General features: G+C 44.7%; 1 protein-coding gene across 1 annotated transcript; it reads left to right on the top strand.

Moving 5' to 3' along the window:
- Positions 1–7,569: 7,569 nt before the first annotated feature.
- LOC123188312 (eukaryotic translation initiation factor 4G-like) lies at positions 7,570–15,943 on the top strand. The gene is made up of 12 exons (XM_044600362.1): positions 7,570–7,753; positions 7,897–8,099; positions 8,212–8,387; positions 8,494–8,637; positions 8,815–8,879; positions 8,986–9,045; positions 9,308–10,786; positions 10,880–11,081; positions 11,167–13,987; positions 14,701–14,895; positions 14,970–15,317; positions 15,476–15,943. The coding sequence occupies exons 2-11, from the start codon at positions 7,945–7,947 to the stop codon at positions 15,301–15,303; spliced, it is 5,631 nt and encodes a 1,876-aa protein (XP_044456297.1). The 5' UTR covers positions 7,570–7,753; positions 7,897–7,944; the 3' UTR covers positions 15,304–15,317; positions 15,476–15,943.
- The last annotated feature ends 5,708 nt before the right edge of the window (positions 15,944–21,651 follow it).

Genomic DNA, 21,651 nt, shown 5'->3' with positions numbered 1-21,651 from the left:
CGGAAGGGTCCCGAGGGTCCACCGGGTGGGGCCACCCATCCCGGAGGGGCCCATGGGCTAAAGTGGGGAGGGGAACCAGCCCATAGTGGGCTGGTGCGCCCCCCTTGGCCCACCCCATGCGCCTAGGGTTGGGAACCCTAGGGTGGGGGGCGCCCCACCTGGCTTGGGGGGCACTCCACCCCTTGGCCGCCGCCCCCCTAGGAGATCCCATCTCCTAGGGCCGGCGCACCCCCTAGGGGGGCCTATATAAAGGGGGGAGGGAGGGGCAGCCGTACGCTTGAGTCTTGGCGCCTCCCTCTCCCCTGCTACACCTCTCCCTCTCGCAGTAGAACGGCGAAGCCCTGCTGTGGTGACCCCTGCATCCACCACCACGCCGTCGTGCTGCTGGATCTTCATCAACCTCTCCTCCCCCCTTGCTGGATCAAGAAGGAGGAGACGTCACGCTGACCGTACGTGTGTTGAACACGGAGGTGCCGTCTGTTCGGCGCTAGGATCTCCGGTGATTTGGATCACGTCGAGTACGACTTCCTCATCCCCGTTCTTTGAACGCTTCCGCGCGTGATCTACAAAGGTATGTAGATGCAATCCGATCACTCGTTGCTAGATGAACTCATATATGGATCTTGGTGAAACCGTAGGAAATTTTTTGTTTTCTGCAACGTTCCCCAACACTAAAATATCAAGTAGTCATCATATTGAGCTAGCCAAACGTTCATAACATCTGCATCTGCTCCTGCAATAGGTTTGTCACCTAGCGGTGCATCAAGGACATAATTCTTCTGTGTAGCAATGAGGATAAACCTCAGATCACGGATCCAATCCGCATCATTGCTACTAACGTCTTTCAACTTAGTTTTCTCTAGGAACATATCAAAAATAAAACAGGGGAGCTAAACATGAGCTATTGATCTACAACATAGATATGCTAATACTACTAGGACTAAGTTCATGATAAATTTAAGTTCAATTAATCATATTACTTAAGAACTCCCACTTAGATAGACATCCCTCTAATCCTCTAAGTGATCACGTGATCCAAATCAACTAAACCATAACCGATCATCACGTGAAATGGAGTAGCTTTCAATGGTGAACATCACTATGTTGATCATATCTACTATATGATTCACGCTCGACCTTTCGGTCTCAGTGTTCCGAGGCCATATCTGCATATGCTAGGCTCGTCAAGTTTAACCTGAGTATTCTGTGTGTGCAAAACTAGCTTGCACCCATTGTAGATGGACGTAGAGCTTATCACATCCAATCATCACGTGGTGTCTGGGCACGACGAACTTTGACAACGGTGCATACTCAGGGTGAACACTTTATCTTGAAATTTAGTGAGAGATCATCTTATAGTGCTACTGTCAATCAAATCAAGATAAGATGCATAAAAGATAAACATCACATGCAATCAATATAAGTGATATGATATGGCCATCATCATCTTGTGCTTGTGATCTTCATCTCCGAAGCACCTTCATGATCACCATCGTCACCGGCGTGACACCTTGATCTCCATCGTAGCATCGTTGTCGTCTCGCCAATCTTATGCTTCCACGACTATCGCTACCACTTAGTGATAAAGTAAAGCGACAACCATATGGCTCCGGCCAGTTGCCGATAACTCGGTTACAAAACATGATCATATCATACAATAAAATTTAGCATCATGTCTTGACCATATCACATCACAACATGCCCTGCAAAAACAAGTTAGACGTCCTCTACTTTGTTTGTTGCAAGTTTTACGTGGCTGCTACTGGGCTTAGCAAGAACCGTTCTTACCTACGCATCAAAACCACAACGATAGTTTGTCAAGTTGGTGTTATTTTAACCTTCGCAAGGACCGGGCATAGCCACACTCAGTTCAACTAAAGTTGGAGAAACTGACACCCGCCAGCCACCTGTGTGCAAAGCACGTCGGTAGAACCAGTCTCGCGTAAGCATACGCGTAATGTCGGTCCGGGCTGCTTCATCCAACAATACCGCCGAACCAAAGTATGACATGCTGGTAAGCAGTATGACTTATATCGCCCACAACTCACTTGTGTTCTACTCGTGCATATAACATCTACGCATAAAACCTGGCTCGGATGCCACTGTTGGGGAACGTAGTAATTTCAAAAATTTCCTACACACACAGGATCATGGTGATGCATAGCAACAAGAGGGGAGAGTGTTGTCTACGTACCCTCGTAAACCGTTCGCGAAAGCGTTATATCAACGCGGTTGATGTAGTCGTACGTCTTCACGATCCGACCGATCCAAGTACCGAAAGCACGACACCTCCGAGTTCTACACACGTTCGGCTCGGTGACGTCCTCGCCTTCTCGATCCAGCAAGAGGGGCGAAGTAGTAGATGAGTACCGGTAGCACGACGGTGTGGTGACGGTGTTGGTGAAGAACAATCTCCGCAGGGCTTCGCCTAAGCACTATGAAAACTACGACGGAGGATAAACTAGAGGGGACGGGGTTGCTGGCACACGGCTTGGTGTTTCTTGATGTGTCTTGGGTGCTAGACCTACCCCTCTATTTATATGTTGAGCCTTGGGGTCGAAACTTGGCGTAAAAGCCTCCACAAAGTCGGTTTCACCCGAAAGGCAAGAGTCCTTCTCGGACTCCGGGGCCATATGCCAGGGTTCCCGGCGTCTGGACCCAGACGCCAGGGACCCTGGTGTCTGGCCCCTGGACTCCGCAAAACTTCCTTTTGCGCTTTCCAAAAACCTTGTGGGCTTTCCCCTTTGGCCCAAATAAAGTGTTATCGTACCCAAACATTTCGGGAAACATCCGGAACCCCTTCCGGTGAATTCCGGAACCCTTCCGGAGATCAAACACTACTATCCACATATCAATCTTTACTTCCGGACCATTCCAGAGTTCCTCGTCATATCCGTGATCTCATCCGAAACTCTGAACAACATTCGGTCACCAACATACATAACTCATAGTACTAATAGTACTATATCGTCAACGAGCGTTAAGCGTGCGGACCCTACGGGTTCGAGAACTATGTAGACATGACCAAGACACCTCTCTGGTCAATAACCAATAGCGGGACCTGGATGCCCATATTGGCTCCTACATATTCTATGAAGATCTTTATCGGTCAGATCGCATAAAAACATACGTTGTTCCCTTTGTCATCGGTATGTTACTTGCCCAAGATTCGATCGTCGGTATCTCAATACCTAGTTCAATCTCGTTACCGGCAAGTCTCTTTACTCGTTCCGTAATACATCATCCCACAACTAACTCATTAGTTGCAATGCTTGCAAGGCTTATAGTGATGTGCATTACCGAGTGGGCCTAGAGATACCTCTTCGACAATCGGAGTGACAAATCCTAACCTTGAAACACGCCAACCCAACAAGTACCTTCAGAGACACCTGTAGAGCACCTTTATAATCACCCAGTTACCTTGTGACGTTTGGTAGCACACAAAATGTTCCTCCGATAAACGGGAGTTGCATAATCTGATAGTCATAGGAACATGTATAAGTCATGAAGAAAGCAATAGCAACAAACTAAACGATCAAGTGCTAAGCTAATGGAATGGGTCAAGTCAATCACATCATTCCCCTAATGATGTGATCCCGTTAATCAAATGACAACTCTTTGTCTATGGCTAGGAAACATAACCATCTTTGATCAACGAGCTAGTCAAGTAGAGGCATACTAGTGACACTCTGTTTGTCTATGTATTCACACATGTATCATGTTTCCAGTTAATACAATTCTAGCATGAATAATAAACATTTATCATGATATAAGGAAATAAATAATAACTTTATTATTGCCTCTAGGGCATATTTCCTTCAGGATATGTCGAGTTCACCAAACCAGGAGATACCTACTCCATCTAGTGAGGAATTCGTTGTAATTCCTGAACCCACCATTGCGATGGAACACGTTGAGAATCCTATTGAGGGTGACAATGGAACTCCTGTGAGGAGTAAGAGACAGAGGACTGCAAAGTCCTTTGGTGATGATTTCATTGTGTACCTTGTGGATGACACACCCAGGACTATTTCAGAAGCCTATGCATCTCCTGATGCTGACTACTGGAAGGAAGCTGTTCGTAGCGAGATGGATTCCATCTTAGCTAACGGAACCTGGGAGATCACTGACCGTCCTTATGGGTGCAAACCTGTAGGATGTAAGTGGGTGTTCAAGAAGAAGCTTAGACCTGATGGTATGATTGAAAAGTACAAGGCACAGCTCGTGGCTAAGGGTTATACCCAGAAAGAAGGTGAAGACTTCTTTGATACTTACTCACTCGTGGCTAGACTGACCACAATTCGGGTGCTACTATCACTGGCTGCCTCACATGGTCTTCTCATTCATCAAATGGACGTTAAGACGACTTTCCTCAATGGAGAGTTGAAGAAGGAAATTTACATGGATCAGCCAGATGGTTTTGTAGTACCTAGTCAGGAAGGAAAGATGTGCAAGTTATTAAAGTCTTTATATGGCCTTAAACAAGCCCTCCTAAGGAGTGGCATGAGAAGTTCGAAAGAACGTTAACTGCTGTCGGCTTTGTAGTAAATGATGGTGACAAGTGTGTGTACTATCGCCATGGCGGGGGCGAAGGAGTTATTCTTTGTCTGTATGTCGATGACATATTGATCTTTGGAACCAAACTTGATTTAATCAAGGAGGTTAAGAATTTCTTATATCGCTGTTTTGAGATGAAGGATATAGGAGAAGCTGATGTTATCTTAAACATCAAGCTGTTGAGAGATGATAATGGTGGGATCACACTGCTTCAGTCTCACTATGTGGAAAAGGTCTTGAGTCGTTTTGGGTATAGCGACTGCATGCCTTCTCCAACTCCATATGATGTTAGTGTGTTGCTTCGAAAGAATCAACGGACTACTAGAGTTCAACTGAGGTATTCTCAGATTATTGGCTCACTTATGTATTTGGCAGTGCCACGAGGCCTGACATCTCGTTTGCTGTGAGCAAGCTGAGTCGGTTTGTGTCAAAACCGGGGGATGATCATTGGCATGCGCTTGAGAGAGTTATGCGCTATTTGAAAGGCACCGCGAGCTATGGGATTCACTACACCGGGTATCCAAGGGTACTGGAGGGTTATAGTGACTCAAACTGGATATCTGATGCGGATGAGATTAAGGCCACAAGTGGTTATGTTTTTACGCTTGGTGGTGGCGCTGTTTATTGGAAGTCTTGCAACAAGATCATCTTAACGAGGTCAACTATGGAAGCAGAACTCACAGCATTAGACACTGCCACTGTTGAAGCAGAGTGGCTTCGTGAGCTCTTGATGGACTTACCTATGGTTGAAAAACCAATACTCCCTATCCCGATGAACTGTGATAATCAAACTATGATCGTCAAGATAAACAGTTCTAAGGACAATATGAAGTTCTCAAGACATTTGAAGAGGAGACAAAAATCTGTCAGAAAATTGAGGAACTCCGAAGTTATTACGTTGGATTATATCCAAACGTCGAAAAATTTGGCAGATCCCTTCACAAAGGGTCTATCACGTAATGTGATAGATAATGCATCGATGGAGATGAGACTGAGACCCATCGCATGAGTTGTCCATAGTGGTAACCCATTCTATGTGATCGGAGATCCCGTGAAGATGCAATACTCTCCTGATATGCATGGCAGATTGATACTTATCTTAATGTGTTCCAAGTGGCTTATTCGGGTAAGCAGAGATGTTGTCCTGTGGAACATCTTCTGATGAACACATCTATATGAATTGACTGTTAACGTCGCAGTTTGTGAGAATTGGGTGTTCTCTAATAAATTCATGAAAAGGCCCTGGAGTACGACGTATACGCTCCACCCGCGGGGAAGCCTTGCGGCAGCCCAGTATCGGTCAAGAATTTGTGTGAAACTAGTCTCGCAGAAAACTTGTAGTTCAAGGCATAGTCCACTATTTAAGTTGTGATCAAGTGTAGCATAAATCTCTAAGTGGAAGTTCAACTTCACAGTCTCCACTAAGCACCGGTATATAAACAATGTTTTGGAACCAAATGGTGAGATGTGCCAGTGAGACTTTGTGAGGGATTGTTGGAATTTGCTAATGGGCTTTTGGCCCAAAGCTCAGTTAAAATTCTGAAATTCTCTTGGCCCATTCACGCACACATGTGAGTGGAGTGAGTGAGGCTAAAGTTTAGTCCCACCTCATAAGTTGAGAGAGAGTTGCACCTCTTTATAAGGTGAGCTCTTCTACCACTTGTATGAGCATGAGAAGAGGAGACCTACACGCGCACTCCTCCTCCTCGCTTGCCTCACCACGCCACGCCTCGTAACGACGCGTCGCGGGTTGCGGGATTGAGCCGAACTGAGGACAGAGCTATGCACGTTGTGTTTACTCCCACGACCAACCCGGTCCGCACTATATAGTCAGGCAGACGTCTACCCTAGCCGCCGCCGCCGCTTCGTATGGTTTCTCACCATCGTTCCAGATCATTGCGCCGCCAAGCAAGTCTTCTACATCTCTTCTTTCGGCGTGCACCGGGAGAAGGGACAGCAGGCCTCCGAAACTCCGCCTCTCGTGATCCTGTACGGGAGAGGGGGGATCAGGTTTTTGGGGAGCGCACTCGCGCGACTGCTGGCAGCGACAACTTCACGAACGACGACTTCTTCCCCGATCTCGGCAACCTCATCCTCGACGACATGGGCGACAACGTCAACGCCGGCGGTGCTGCTCCCGCTGCACCGTATGTGATTCTATCCTTCCTGTTCGAGATCGTGGTAGAATTCATGTTTCTAGTATGTGCCCTAGATGTGATCTGTTCATCTACTATGCTAGTTCGCATGATTAGTTCAATCTTTGCTACTGTAATCATGATTTTTCTTCTGTTTATTCGAATTAAATCTCGTAGTAATTTGCTCATATTTCCAACACATTGAATATAATGGTATTGATTTGTTATTGTATATGTTAATTTTTTTTATAAACTTTGTCAAAGTTTGTAAAGCTTGAATTTGATCAAAACTAATATGCAGAGTAAATAAAATCAAAGGAAGTATGTCCGAACTTTAATAAATTCCGTCATGTTTGATACAATTTGTCTAGTTTATTTAAATTCGTTTGAAATATATGCGGATAGTTTTGAATGGCCGGATCCGAAAAAAAAAAAGGTGCGTGCCGCACCGGCACGGTCCCCGCCGGTCCACTGAAGGACAAACGTTGGAGATGCCCTTATATAATTATTAAATGTTTTTTTCGAGGGAAATATAGTTAAATGCTTTCATCATTTATAGTACAAAGTAACCATAAGGAGCACGAGCAGGAGAAAAGAGGGTCCGGAGCGCACACGCGTGCCTAGCCTACTACTCCAGCGAGTACACGGGCGGCTAGTAGAGTCCTAGTAGAGGCCAAGGCGAGCGACCAAAGCGGCGCCCCGGAGGAACGCCAGCCATCCAATCGCATCTGATCTGACCTCCTTGACCTGACCGCTCAAGGGTCTCTCTCTCTCCTAACCGGAACTAAATCAAATTAAATTAAATTAAATCGAAATCAGTTGGGGATTAGCAGTCGAGATTTCCGGTTGCTTATTTCGTCGGTAATTCCAACTCGTATCGCCCCCGATTTGCTGCCCTGCCCTACTACTTGTGCCCGACGTGTCGCCTCTCCCCTTCGCTTCGCTCCCACTTCTCCCCCCACCCCTCCAACCCAAACCCATCTCAGCTCGTCCGTCCCCCTCGTCTTCGCCACTGGACACGACCGCAAACCCTAGGCGCCGCCGCCCTCCGAGGCCCCAAGGTACGCCCGCCGCCGACCACCTAGACAGGCCCGTCGCGCCGTGTGGCGGCCCCGGGCCAGGGTTGTTCCTTTTCGTTTCGTTTTCGTGCGCGGGCGGATTTCCCGGCGATTTATTTCTGGGTGGTTCGTTGTGATTGGATCAGGGGAATTAAACTAGGAGGAGGAGGAGATCGGAAGGGAAGAGCGGATTTATGTCCCAGCGAGGGGACAGGGGCGAGGGGCACGCGAGGAGACCCGGCGGCCGCTCTAACAGCTTCGGCGGCCACCGCGGAGGCGGAGTCGGCGGCGCGGGCAAGGGCGCCGGGGGCCCCTCCGGCGGCCAGCCTCCCCTCTCATCCAACCGCAGGTACCTGCCGTTCGACCCCCTTTTCTCCTGATGATTCCGTGATGCTATGTGATTTGATCCTATGATGACGGAGAAGCTAGGGTTTTAATGTGACCTTGGATCTCGATTGCAGCTTCAGGAAGCCTGGCAATGGCCATGGCGGTCACCAGAGGGTGGTGAACCAGCCAGACACCACTGGCTTCCAGCCCGCCCCGGCACCTGGGCCCCTGCAGACGCCTCCGCGCCCTCCCGTGCCTCAGAATGCGCCTGTCCATGTTCCTGTCTCCGCGCCACGGCCCCAGCATCATGGTGATTCCACGGCCCATTCTGCTGTGTCGTTGCATTGCAATTGGAACGAAGCAAAACTGCTAATTGACGTGTTTTTGTTGTTTGCATGCATGTTCTCAATGTGCAGATTCACCCGGATTGCAAGCACCCTCCATGTCACCTGCCAGTGAAAATCCAACATATATACCCCTGCCAAAGAATATTCCTCGGGCTGGCCCCAAGGCACCACCAAAGAGCTCCAATGCACCGGCTCCTCAGGGTGCGCCAAAAGGTTTGGTTCACTTCTCCTTTTGCACTTTAGAAATTGTATATATGCGATGACTAACATGTGCTGTGACCATCTGTGGTGGTGGTGCGCACCTTCTCTATAGATCATTGTTCGGATAGTAGACATGTTTGCCTGGTAACATTCTGCTGTTTTGTTTGTGTTCTTTTTTTTTTGTTTCAGGGGAATCATCAAAGGGATTTAACTTGCAGTTTGGTAGTATAAACATGAACATGAATGGTCTCCCGGTATGTTGCGTTCCCTATCTTTTCCAGCTTGCATCTTGAGGTTCAAATTTCTTCAGTTTCTGGTTCTTTTCTGACTTGTTCTAATTTACAAAAAACTTCTGTGTAGCAATTTCCTGCTAGGACAAGCTCAGCTCCTCCCAATTTGGATGAGCAGAAACGTAATCAGGTATCTTGTACTTATTCCCTGCGTAATTATTTCTTATTTTATGTTAGCTATATGCATAGCTGTTCTTTAGAGGCAGTCAATATTTGCTGGATGTACCGTGCTGTAGAAAATTATCTTTGTTCCTGTGAATTATCTAGTTTCTGGAGCCTTTAAACAAGTGTTTTTCTTGTTTATGTCTATTTAATATATTGTAACGGTAGTCTTTTTAGGTTTCAACGTTTGAAAAGAATCTATTTTCACGTTATCTTTCCATGCTCTTCAGGTACTTTCAGATGGACCTAAGGTTGCACCATCTATGCCTATACCACCAGCTCTAAAACAGCCACATCCCACGCCACAGCAGCAGCAGCATCCCCCACCACAGCAGCTGCTGCAGCAGCAGCATCCCTCGTCCCAGCAGCAGCATCATCCCCTGCCGCAGCAGCAGCATCATCCCCTGCCGCAGCAGCAGCATCATTCCCAGCCGCAGCAGCAGCAGCAACAGCCCCCACCACAGCAGCAACCACTGCCACAGCAACAGCAAACGAGGAAAGATGCTCTTGTTCCATCCCAAGTGAAGAGAGATGTGCATGTTTCTCCTTCAATTCAGAATTTTGCGCCACAGAGGCCCTCTGTTCAACCTTTACCGGGGATGGGCATGCCGATGCATTTTCACCATCAACAACAAACAGTCCCATTACAGTTTGGTGGTCACAATCAGGGAGTTGTCCCAAGCTCAATGCAGATGCCCATTGGATTGCCTGGTGGCAATGCATCCCAGGTTCAGCAGCAGATGTATGTCCAAAATATGCAGCAACAATTGCATCAGCAAATGATGCATCAAGGACAAACCATGATGTATCCGTCTGTTGCTCATACAATCCCTCCTCAATTGGGCAATGTTAATTTGAACATGGCTACACAGTATCCTCAGCAACAGCAGAATAAGCTTGTTGCTCCCCGAAAGAGCAGTAATATCAAAATTACTGATCCAAATACTAACAAAGAAGTGGTGCTCGGGCGGCCTTCACCTAATGTAGCAGTGCAACCGCAGCAAGTCAGTGGTGTTGCAACTCAACCTATGGTTTACTATACTAATCCACAGCAGACCTCGTATAACCAGTCAGGTACGTATTACTCCGGCACTGCTGGTGTTGTTCCCACTGGATCACAGGGCAGGTTTAGTTATCCTGCCACCCAAGCTGGTCAATCAATTCCATTCATGAACCCATCTATGTCAAATACTGTTCCTGCCAGCCACAAGGACAACATAGCTGGGCCTGCAACATCTGGTCAGTCCCAACTCATAGGCAAACCACAAGGTGGGTTGCACATGGAGAAACCTGTTCCCTCGGTCAAGATAAGTATGCCTGCAGGTAGATCAGATGCTTCTAAGTTCAGGGTCGCTGACCATGCGGTACAACATCGACAAAAGGATAATGAAGTTAATTCTGGTGCTATGGTTTCGAATAAACCAGTTATTGAGAAGGAGAGTAAGGCACCATCTATCCCAGAGAAGCATTCCAAGGAAAGTACAGCACCATCTGCCGTGGAGAAGCATCCCACCACGGTGACTCCACCCTTACCGATTCAAGCTGCAAAGTCAGAAACTGATGCAGCGACATATTCTGGTGCAAATTCACCCTCATTCTTGACCGGAGCTGATGAAAAGAAAGAATCCCTTCCAATAACTAATTCACTTAAGGATAACAAGAAAAATGCAACTAGAAATGACACAAAGAATTTGCCACAACAACCACAGGTACTCTTTTCTCGTTTCCTATTCCTAGCACTGTTTTTGCATTTTAGCACATGTTTTCTTTGCTTAACATACTCACATATTGCATCCATTCAGCCTGCTTCCCCTGCCGAAGAGTTGAAGGGGCAAACTTCTGTGAAGGTTGGAGATGATGTGGTTGGTCACATGGAAACAAAGAGCTTCGATAGTGAACATGTGGATTTAGCCAGAAAGGGTTCAGGCTTGACATCAGCAACATCTGGAAGTAGTATTTCTCCTATTCTTGGTAAAAGTGAAGCTGACAGCACATCAGTAAATGGTATGCACTCTATTTTTTAAAAAGTTAATGAAAGAATTGATGAATTGTCTCTCTTTTCGATTTTCTAACATGCTTGCATTGCCAGCTGCTGATGTTCCTGCCACGGTAATCAGCTCTGCAAAATTGTCCTCTGCGAGCAGTGGGGAGCCCCAAGCAGTAGAAAGCTTAGGTGTTGCTGCTGTTAAATCTAAGGAGATTGAAATAACTCACCAAATTTCACCTGAATCTGGTGATGTCAAAATTATGCCTGATTCTACTGAAAATGAATCGCATGACTGCATGGTGGACTTGGCTGAGCAGGCATCATTGGCAACTTCAAAGCCTGGTAATTCAGATGCAACTTCTTTTGTAACTGACCCGCAAGAGCTACCCAAGGAGTGCACAACATCTGTACCGGAGGAGCACGGTTTGATGAATACATCACCTAATAAGGATACTGAAACTTTATCAGCTTCTGTGGATGCCAATGATGTGTCTGAGGCCAATTCTGGAACCTCATCAGAGTCTACCAGCCAAATTGCCAATGATAAAGATATCAGAAGTAGCATTCAGGAAACCGGATTAGCTGTTTCCGGTATTACTCCTGGCATGTTGCCTGTGAATCATTCAGTTGCATCTGAGGGGCAAGTGAAACATGCAGATGGAGCGAAGGATGAGTCAAGCACTGAGCAATCAAGTGCCGCACCAACAGGTTCTGTTAGACCCTTATCAAGGGAAAAACCTACTGCAGAGCTTACCCGAACGAAGTCTGCAGCTGGGAGAAAGAAGAAGCGGAAGGAAATGCTTTCAAAAGCTGATGCTGCTGGGACCTCAGATCTTTACAATGCATACAAAGGACCACAAGAACAGTCTGAGAGTGTTGCCACATCAGAGGGTGCTGATAGTTCTTCAACAGTCGACGGGACACATGTGCTGCCTGAGGAATCAGAAAGGGAGGCGATGTGCGAGGATGACGGAAAGAAAAAAGTTGAGCCGGATGATTGGGAGGATGCAGCAGACATGTCTACTCCAAAGCTGGAAAGTTCGGACTCTGGAAACCAGGCTAGTGCAGTTCAACTGCCAGATTCTGATATGACTGAAGCTAATGGCCGAAAGAAATATTCTCGTGATTTTCTGCTAACTTTTGCACATCAGTATTCTAGTCTTCCTGTTGGCATCCAGATGGATACTGTCACTAGTACGCTATTCAAAGATTTGGCAGGAAAATCCTATGTTATTGATCGGGAACCTCACCCAAGTTCTGCAAGGGGATCTGATAGACCAACATCTCGTGGTGATCGCCGTGGTCCTGCTATGGATGATGATAAGTGGTTAAAATCAGGTGTTCCTTACAGTCCTAACCGTGATGCCCACATGGACTTGACAAACGGCCCAGCAACGAATTACCGTGGCGGCCCAGGAGGCACTCATGGTGTTTTGAGGAATCCACGTGCTGCACTTCTTGTGGGACCACAATCCAATGCTCCTCAAGTACCCCGCAGTGGCTCTGATGCAGATAGATGGCAGCAAAAGGGTCTGATCCCATCTCCTGTTACACCCATGCAAGTAATGCACAAAGCCGAGAAAAAGTATGTTGTCGGCAAAGTTTCTGATGAGGAGCAGGCAAAGCAGAGGCAGCTGAAAGCCATTCTGAATAAACTGACCCCACAAAACTTTGACAAGCTTTTTGAACAAGTGAAAGAGGTGAACATTGACAATGTGTCAACTCTTACTGGGGTGATTTCACAGATATTTGACAAAGCATTGATGGAACCAACTTTCTGTGAAATGTACGCCAACTTCTGTTCCCATTTGGCTGGTGCACTGCCAGACTTTAGTGAGGACAATGAAAAGATTACATTCAAGAGACTGCTATTGAACAAGTGCCAAGAGGAGTTTGAGAGGGGTGAAAGAGAGGAAGCTGAAGCAGATAAAACGGAGGAGGAAGGTGAGATTAAGCAAACGAAAGAGGAAAGGGAAGAAAAGAGAGTTAAAGCTCGAAGGCGCATGCTGGGTAATATTAGGTTGATTGGAGAATTGTACAAAAAGAGGATGCTGACAGAGCGCATCATGCATGAATGCATCAAAAAATTGTTGGGAAATTATCAGAATCCAGATGAGGAGAACATTGAAGCACTATGCAAATTGATGAGTACAATTGGAGAGATGATAGATCATCCAAAGGCTAAGGAACATATGGATGCATATTTTGATAGAATGCGCAACCTGTCAACCAGTCAACTGATATCTTCCCGTGTTAGATTCCTGCTCAGAGATTCAATCGATCTCAGGAAGAACAAATGGCAGCAAAGGCGTAAAGTGGATGGCCCCAAGAAGATCGATGAGGTTCACAGGGATGCAGCTCAGGAAAGACATGCTCAATCTCAATCGAGTAGGTCTCGTGGTCCAGTCGTTAGTTCTCTTCCAAGAAGAGGGGCACCCTCTATGGATTACGGCTCCCGTGGCTCAGCAGCACCATTGGTATCTCCAGGTCCTCAGCAACGAGGGCGTGGATTTGGTAATCAAGATATTCGGTATGAGCAGGAAAGGCATCAGTTTGATAGAACTGTTCCCCTTCCCCAGCGTTCTGTGAAGGACGAAGCTATCACTCTTGGACCACAAGGTGGCCTTGCTAGGGGTATGTCTTTAAGAGGGCAGCCACCGGTATCAAATTCTGAACTTCCTAGTGTTGTTGACCAGCGCAGGATTGTATCTGGTCCTAATGGGTACAATTCTGTGCCTTCAACAACAAGAGAAGACACTAGCTCTAGAATTCCAGATCGATTTTCTGGGAGAATAGCACCTGCTGCACAATCTGCTAGTTCTTCACACAGACCTGCCAGCCAGGAGGGTCGTTCAGGAAATAAATCATACTCCGAGGAGGAATTGAGAGAGAAATCTATTGCAACCATCCGGGAATATTATAGGTAATACTTTCTAACTAAGTGTTTGTACAAGATATTTCTTCAGCACACACCTGACTTGAGCTTAGATATTATAGGTTATACTTTCAAGGTGATGCCTGTCTTACTATTTAAGGTCTATTATTTTCTTTGTAACACATACTCCCTCCGTCCGAAAATACTTGTCATCAAAATGAATAAAAAGGGATGTATCTAGAACTAATATACGTATAGATACATCCCCTTTTATTCATTTTGATAATAAGTATTTCCGGACGGAGGGAGTAGATGATAATAATGTGCTACTATCGGCAACTGGTAATTTGTTGTAATACTGCTGCTGTGAGACTAGGACGTCATGATTTTGTGTTGTTAGACTCTTAGTACTTCCTACCAGCTCTTTCTCGCGTCTCTGCAAATCTCAAAGTTTATTGTTGTGAAATTCTCGTGTACGAGGTTGTGGTGGCAACTTTTTGCCAAGGGTCCAAATTCAACACCTTAGAATCAGAAAGGATACAACTTTACTTTTCATAAAATATATAGACCCTACCACAAAATGGAGTGTATATAACCACTTCCTAATAATTTTACTTCAACTTGTAAGTCTGTATTTTATTTACGAATGAATATTTGGGATTTTTTGTTGTTGAGTAGTGGTCTCTCTGTTTTCTTCTGAAAAAGTATTAACGTGCCAAGTTTCCATTATGTCGTGTGCTAACATGTTATTGTTTTGGCAGTGCGAAAGATGAAAAGGAAGTTGCATTGTGTATTGAAGAGTTGAATGCTCCGAGCTTCTATCCTTCTCTTGTATCACTTTGGGTAAATGATTCCTTTGAGAGGAAAGATATGGAAAGAGAGTTGTTGGCAAAGCTCTTTGTCGGGCTTTACAACGGTGGATATAATTTATTGAGCAAGCCACAGCTCATTGTGGGGTGAGTTCCTTTGTTCTTGCATTGCCCATTGATGCTCACTGGTGAGTGCTGGCTGACTTTGACCATATTTGTAGGCTTTCATCTGTTCTTGCTTCATTGGAAGATGCTCTAAGTGATTCTCCAAGAGCGGCAGAGTATCTTGGACGACTTCTTGCAAGGTTTGTGGTGGAGAAGATACTGGTTTTGCAAGACGTAGGTAAATTGATTGAAGAAGGCGGAGAGGAGCCTGGACACCTTGTGCAGGAAGGCATCGCAGCTGATGTCCTAGGGGCAGTCTTGGAGTGGATCAAAACAGAAAAGGGGGATTCCTTCTTGAAGGAGGCCAAGACTAGCTCCAATCTCAAGTTGGAGGATTTCAGACCGCAGCATCTTAAGAGGTCAAAGTTGGATGCCTTCATGTTGACATAAGTGTTTGTTGCTAGGTAAGCCGTTCTAGTACAGGCAGGCGTCTTAGAATTGCATACCAGTTAGCTCTTTTCTGTTGGTGATAGAATAATAATCAGCTAGAGTACATGCATGAATGTGAATGAATATCGTGGGTGTCAAATTACAAAGATCTAACTTGATGTCTTATCCTCAGCTTATTACCAATTCATGGGTGTTGTCGCCAAGGAGTTGATCCCATATCTTTGCACCCAGCCACCCCACCTTTTTGATCGAAACAACTGCAAATATACCCATCAGATGCTTGCTAGGCGACCATTGTATTCGAGGAGCCCCTTCCTACTGTGAAGTGAAGAAGATGTATTCCTTTCTACTATTGAGACTTGTTAGTGGTGGTAAATTATTGTTGCGGATGGACACTGGTTGTCGCAGGCAGCTGGATGCTATTTCGAGTTGGCTCCCGTGCGTGTCTGTCTGGGAATATTTTTGTGATCATGGAGGGGTAGAGGTTAGTTAACCAAATATTTGTCGGGACTAGGAGGAACACTAGGGTTCGACTTGATGCCTCCAGTGGCTTCTGGCCAATATCCTTTGTGATCAGACTTTAATACTCGGTTAACTTGGCGGCATTTTCCTCATGTCATATTATCATCTTGTTTATATATATTCTTGCAAGTCGCTGCTATTTTTTTGTATCGTTTTATTTACTTATCTGGGCTATCGTCTGGTTAGGCTGCGCTCTCCATGTCTGTTGTTTCTCAACTGTCCCCTCTTTTCTCTTGCTTTCTTCTCACATGTGATGCATCATATATGCGATTAAAAATAAACTTTGCACTATAAAAGACACATAAGAACTTGGGAGTGCTGGACCATTTGCCTCACTTTTTGCGGTGGTTATTATTGACCCATTGTTGTTCTATCAATCTTAGACAACAAACATGACCATATAGTTGGAATTAATTACAATTTGCAATTAGGGGAAAATCTCCCCTTGCCCAAACAGTCTCCCTTGATCTCTTGGAAGGATCGTCGTGTCTCTTCATATCATATAAGGGGCTCATGTAACCATTGACAAAGACAGGTATTTCACTTTTCAATCTCAAACACGTTATCTCGTGTAACCATTGACAAAGACAGGTATTTCACTTTTCAATCTCAAACACGTTATCTCGTGTAACCATTGACAAAGACAGGTATTATCACGCACGTAGAACAACCAGCGAGAGCAAAAGAAACAATAGAGAAAGGAGAATAGAGGGAGCACTCACTGCCGGTGAGATGCCTAGCCTCGTTTCCTCCTTCCTCTGCCTGATCCGCGAGGATGGTCGTCGCTACCATGGAGTGGGTGGACTCCGGCGTTTCCGTCGCCGGATGCAAGCCATCCGTCAGTTCGGCCGCAACGCCGTTGGACGTGGCGCTCTTGGCAGCCATCGCGCCGCTGGACGCGCCCACGGCGGTGCTCCTTGCGCCCGTGGCTAGGCGCCCATGGGGCTCGACCCCTGGCTAGTGGTCGGCCCGAGCGCCTCCATGGTGCCCCTGGGTCTTCGCCTCCACCACCTCCTCCGCCGGCCGCGTGGCTCGCACCGTCGACGCCAACGCCCGCCGCCGGCCCACCCGGCTACATCCTTGTGCCGATGCGCGCCGTCGTGAACGAGGAGGAGGCCCTCGCCTTCGTCTCCGCACCGACCGGCGCCTCCGGAGTCGTCCGCCTTGGAGCTGGCATGGAGGGCGCCGACGCCACCGCCACGCCTCAACAGGAGACGGTCGCGGGCTCGAGCAGCCGCACTGAGCAGTGCTTCGGCTGGCTCTTCGGCTCCGGCGAGCCTCGGCCTTTGCCAGCGCCGCGCCACCAGGAGCCCGCCTAGATCCCGTCGTCGTTGAATCTTCTTTGGACGAGGAGAGCTCGACGGTGCAGCACCGTTGATCACCGGAGCCACGAGAGGATGCAGCGGCGGCCTCTCCCACCCGTTGGCGGCGCCGTCCAGTGATGGGGATCAAGCATAGGGGGTGCAGGTGTCGGATAGTCTTACCCTCATCCGATCGGTAAATCCTATTTGACGTTGCAGGAGCCGGTTAACGTGCATTTTCGTTAACGGGCGCCTGCAGCGCACATCGCCCCCCGCGAGCTGGGCCGGCCCGGTTAATTTTTTCTGCTTCGTTAATTTGCAAGAATCAGTGAGGTAGGTGGCACTCGAACCCGCGACCTACAGATTTAAAGTACACCGCTGTAACAATCGAACCACCTCCTTGGGACGTGACAAAATACCTTCTTTTCTATAGATTTACTTATCGTTTTTCGTACGATTTTGTTTGTTTTTTTTCTTTTTTCTTTCTTTATTCCCACACTTTTTGATAAATGATAAATGCATGATTTTTTTTCAGTTTCCCTTTTTTTTTGTAAAATCGATGAACTAATTTTCAATTCTTGAACTTTTTTCGAATTTGATGAACTTTTTTCCAAATTTTATGTACTTTCTTTCAAATCGATGAACTATTTTTTCAAATTTGCTGAACTTTTTTCAAACCAATGAACTTTTTTTATGGATTTGGTGATTTTTTTTTCAAATTGGATGAACTTTTTTAAAAATTGATGATTTGTTTGCAAATCATATGAACTTTTTTCAAAATCAATGATTTGTTTGCAAATCATATGAACTTTTTTCAAAATCAATGATTTTTTTTCAAATTTGTGAACTTTTATTCGGATTTGATGAACTTTTTTCAAATTCTGTGAACTGTTTTCAAAATTGATGAATATTTTTTAAAATTTGTGAAAAAATCGAATAGATGATTTTTTTCATAATCGATGAACTTTTTTTCGAATTTGTGAAATATTCTACAAAATCAATGAACTTTTTTGAACCCCATGAACTTTTTCAAAAAACTGAACTGTTTTTTCCATACTGGTGAACTTTTTCTATAGCAATTCTATGATTTTTTTTTAATTTTACGTTTTTCTTTTTTCAAATGATTCATATGTGTCCAAAACATATGTTGTACTAAACGAAGTGTTACATAAAGCAGTTTTCGCATCTTAGAGAACAAAGCCATCTTGATCTATTGGTTGTCTTGCCAAGTCGTCAGCGCACCGATGCTTGTTTGAATCCCGTTCCATCCATTTGCTAACCCCTTTTTCTCTTCGCATTTTTTTTCGCAGATTTCTGGGCCGGCCCAATTGGCGTCGCGCGCGGGCGCCAGTTAGGCAGCGGCGCTGAATGTGCCGAATAGGAGCTCCCCATGCGATCCGTCCCTTCCCTCTCTTATGCGGCGTGGCCGCGCGTGGGCTGGCCAAAGGCCGTGCAGGCCCAGGCCCAGGCGCCTGCGTGATCTCCAGCTGCCTCCTCTGTGGCTACGGAAATTCATTTTTTTTCTATTTCATTAGTCATTAGTACTAATTATTGTATTAGTGCAGTTTTAAACTATAATTAGTACTGTTTAGTACCTAGTTTGACAGCTACTCACTTTCTAGTCCAGTTCTAGATTTAATCTAGGTTAGGACTTGCGTAATTATTAGTGTGTTTATATTAGAGGTAAATACACCAACAGTCATAGAACTTGCAGACGACATTCAGTTTGATGCATAAACTTGTAAAATACGTGTTTTTGTCATCTAACTTGTCATTTTGTTCATATACAGTGTTTTCTATCGTATCCGTCCGTATCCCACGCACATGTGGCGTGCCAACGTTGCGGGAGGCCCACTGTCAATGGCTGAGGGTTATCCGAACCACTCAACCAACTGATGTTTGACGATTATTACACGCAGTTAGCTTTATATAATATGGACAGTAGCGAATGAAGTAGAAATTAAAACGGGAAAAGCTATGCAAAAAAGGGATAGCCTCGGTTAAAACCTACTGACTAGCTCGCCGCATGTGCAATCAAAGAGTTATACACAATTTATCTTTTGTATTCTTCACTCTTTTTTTCTATGTAAGAAAATAACTTATATTCTAGATAAACTTTTCGGACAAATCAACTAAACTTTTTTATGAATTTGAACAATACTAAATTTGCAAATATAGTGCAGAATGAATGTACAAACTTTTTTATGGACAAATCAACTAAAGTTTTGTTTAAATACGAATAATTTTAACTTAAATAATCTAGTGCAGAATGAATGCACGTATTTTTTTTTGGAAAAATCAACGGAAATTGCGTTCGAATTTCAATAATTTTAAGTTTTTAAATCTAGATAAAGGAAAATATAGGTCAACATTCATGTACGTAAATTTTTCGCACAAATCAACTATTTTTTTGAATTCGATTTGTTACAAATTTAAAAATCTAGATAAAAGAAGATATAGTGCAGAATAAATGTACGTAAATTTCTTTCAGGAAAATCAGCGGAATATTTTGTTTGAATTTGAATAATTTTAAATTTGAAAATCTTGGTAAAAGAAAAATATAGTTCAGCTGATTTGTCCACAAGAAATTTAAAATTTGAATAATTTTATACTTGAAAAAAATTGTTCACTCAAACAGAATGATCCCATTCTCTCTGTGATAATATGCAGATGTCATGGCGAATTTCTATTCCCGGCGTAGTTTTCTTAAATAGAACAAGATTAATAATAACATACACATGAACAATTCTATTCCCTGCGTGAACATTGTTTTTGGAAATGCGTGGACATTTTTGAAATGCAACTTACGCTTTTTCATTACACAAATGCTTTTTACAATGTTTTTTTAAATGTCACGTACTTTTTTTTACAACGTATGGCATTTTTTAAACATCACAACAACAAAATATAAGTTTTTTTCTTACATCAATTTATTCCTGCGGGAAATAACACAACATGTTTTTAGTTTTCATTTACTCCTTTGTTGGCTGAGTGAACATTGTATTAAAAAAGGTTTTCGTCTGTTTGTTTCACATGAATTTATTCTTAGTCGAGTGGCTAGTGCAGTTATCTTTTATTGTGGAGGACGTTGGTTCGAGTCTCCTGGTGCTATTTCTTAATCCTCTTTTTTTTGGAAGACACTATGTGCTGAGATGTCCGTAATTAAATAAAAATCGAGGTTGTTTTTTTCTCAAAAGAAAGGTAATGTGTGGCTCACGCAACGCCTCAACACTCACAGCCAGTGAAGTGTGGGCCGTATTCACAGCCAGTGATGTGTGGGCCGTATTTATGCTGAGACACCACGTGAGCACGAGATACAGTTGGATACGTAAGAAGTGACCGTATTTGCACGCATAGGCAAGTTATATGACCGTAATGACATATTTTGTAACTTTGAGCACTAAACTGAACATCAGATGCAAGTCCTATGACCGCCACTGATATTACCTCTTTATATCATGCAATGATTGATAATATAAAAAAAGTACCGGATTTCATCCGGGAAGAATGACATGTTCCATATGTTTATCACATATCAAGTTCTCTTGAACATGTTTTTGCGATCGAGATCATCTTCTCTCGCATATACCAAACTTACAAATTTTTGAATATTTCTCCCTCCTTAAATATGAATTGTAGCATACACGAGGTAATGGCAATGTAGCCCATTATTGTAAGATCTAAGTGATCTTCAATGTGTTATGTTTACACAATTGAGGTTGAGAATTTTTCAAGTTTTTCACTTGAGTATCAAATTTTTGCATTCTTATTACAGAACCATGACGGTTTTTAATTTACCACCTGTAAATTAACTATCTCTGGTTTCTCATGTAGGCAAAGATGACCGCCAAAGAGTTTGAGGAGCTTGCCCTCAATGGCCACAACTATCCTACATGGGCTATGGACATCAAGATCAGTCTTGCATCTCGTGGGATTGCACGTGCAATTCAGCCTCTGAGTCTCCTCTCCCGGCTGGAGCCGCGCCGCTGACAGAACAACAAAACTATGCTGCTTTATTCATCATAAGGTACCATATTCATCCAAATCTCAAGTCTGAATATTTATAGGAGGAATCTCCTAGTACTCTTGATAAGGACATCAATACCATTGTTACACCCACAACCCCTACTGCTATACATACTGGACCAATTACTAGATCTCGCGCACGCCAATTAAATTATCAGGTACTTTCGTTTCTTGGTAATGATTCTGATGTTCATGAGAATATGATGCTGCCTAAATTGGATACATTTGTTTTGCTTACAAATGAAGGGCCTGGCATGGATAAGAGGGATGAACACTGGAGCAAGACCAAGCATGAAGATGATGGCATGCGCAAGGGGATCCAGAATGGAATTACAAGTGACGATTTCAGGACTTTGAAGCCACCATAAGGAGTGCATGAAGCCTTGGACGAAATATACAAGATGCCACTTCATAAATTTTGTCGAGAGGCTATTCTAGGTGCCGCGTCACCTTATTATTGGGCCAGGCCCATGTATTTTCGAAGTACTTAAGTATAGGC

The sequence above is a fragment of the Triticum aestivum genome, chromosome 2A (assembly GCF_018294505.1).
Source record: "Triticum aestivum cultivar Chinese Spring chromosome 2A, IWGSC CS RefSeq v2.1, whole genome shotgun sequence".
In the NCBI taxonomy this organism is placed as follows: domain Eukaryota; kingdom Viridiplantae; phylum Streptophyta; class Magnoliopsida; order Poales; family Poaceae; genus Triticum; species Triticum aestivum.
This window is presented reverse-complemented; position numbering and strand designations above follow the sequence as displayed.

Bases quoted from the DNA above. Each gene is read 5' to 3' on its own strand.
- LOC123188312 (XM_044600362.1), top strand. From the start codon at position 7,945: ATGTCCCAGCGAGGGGACAGGGGCGAGGGGCACGCGAGGAGACCCGGC. The intron at 9,046-9,307 runs GTATCTTGTACT...CATGCTCTTCAG, and splicing joins ATGAGCAGAAACGTAATCAG to GTACTTTCAGATGGACCTAA. The intron at 10,787-10,879 runs GTACTCTTTTCT...GCATCCATTCAG, and splicing joins ATTTGCCACAACAACCACAG to CCTGCTTCCCCTGCCGAAGA.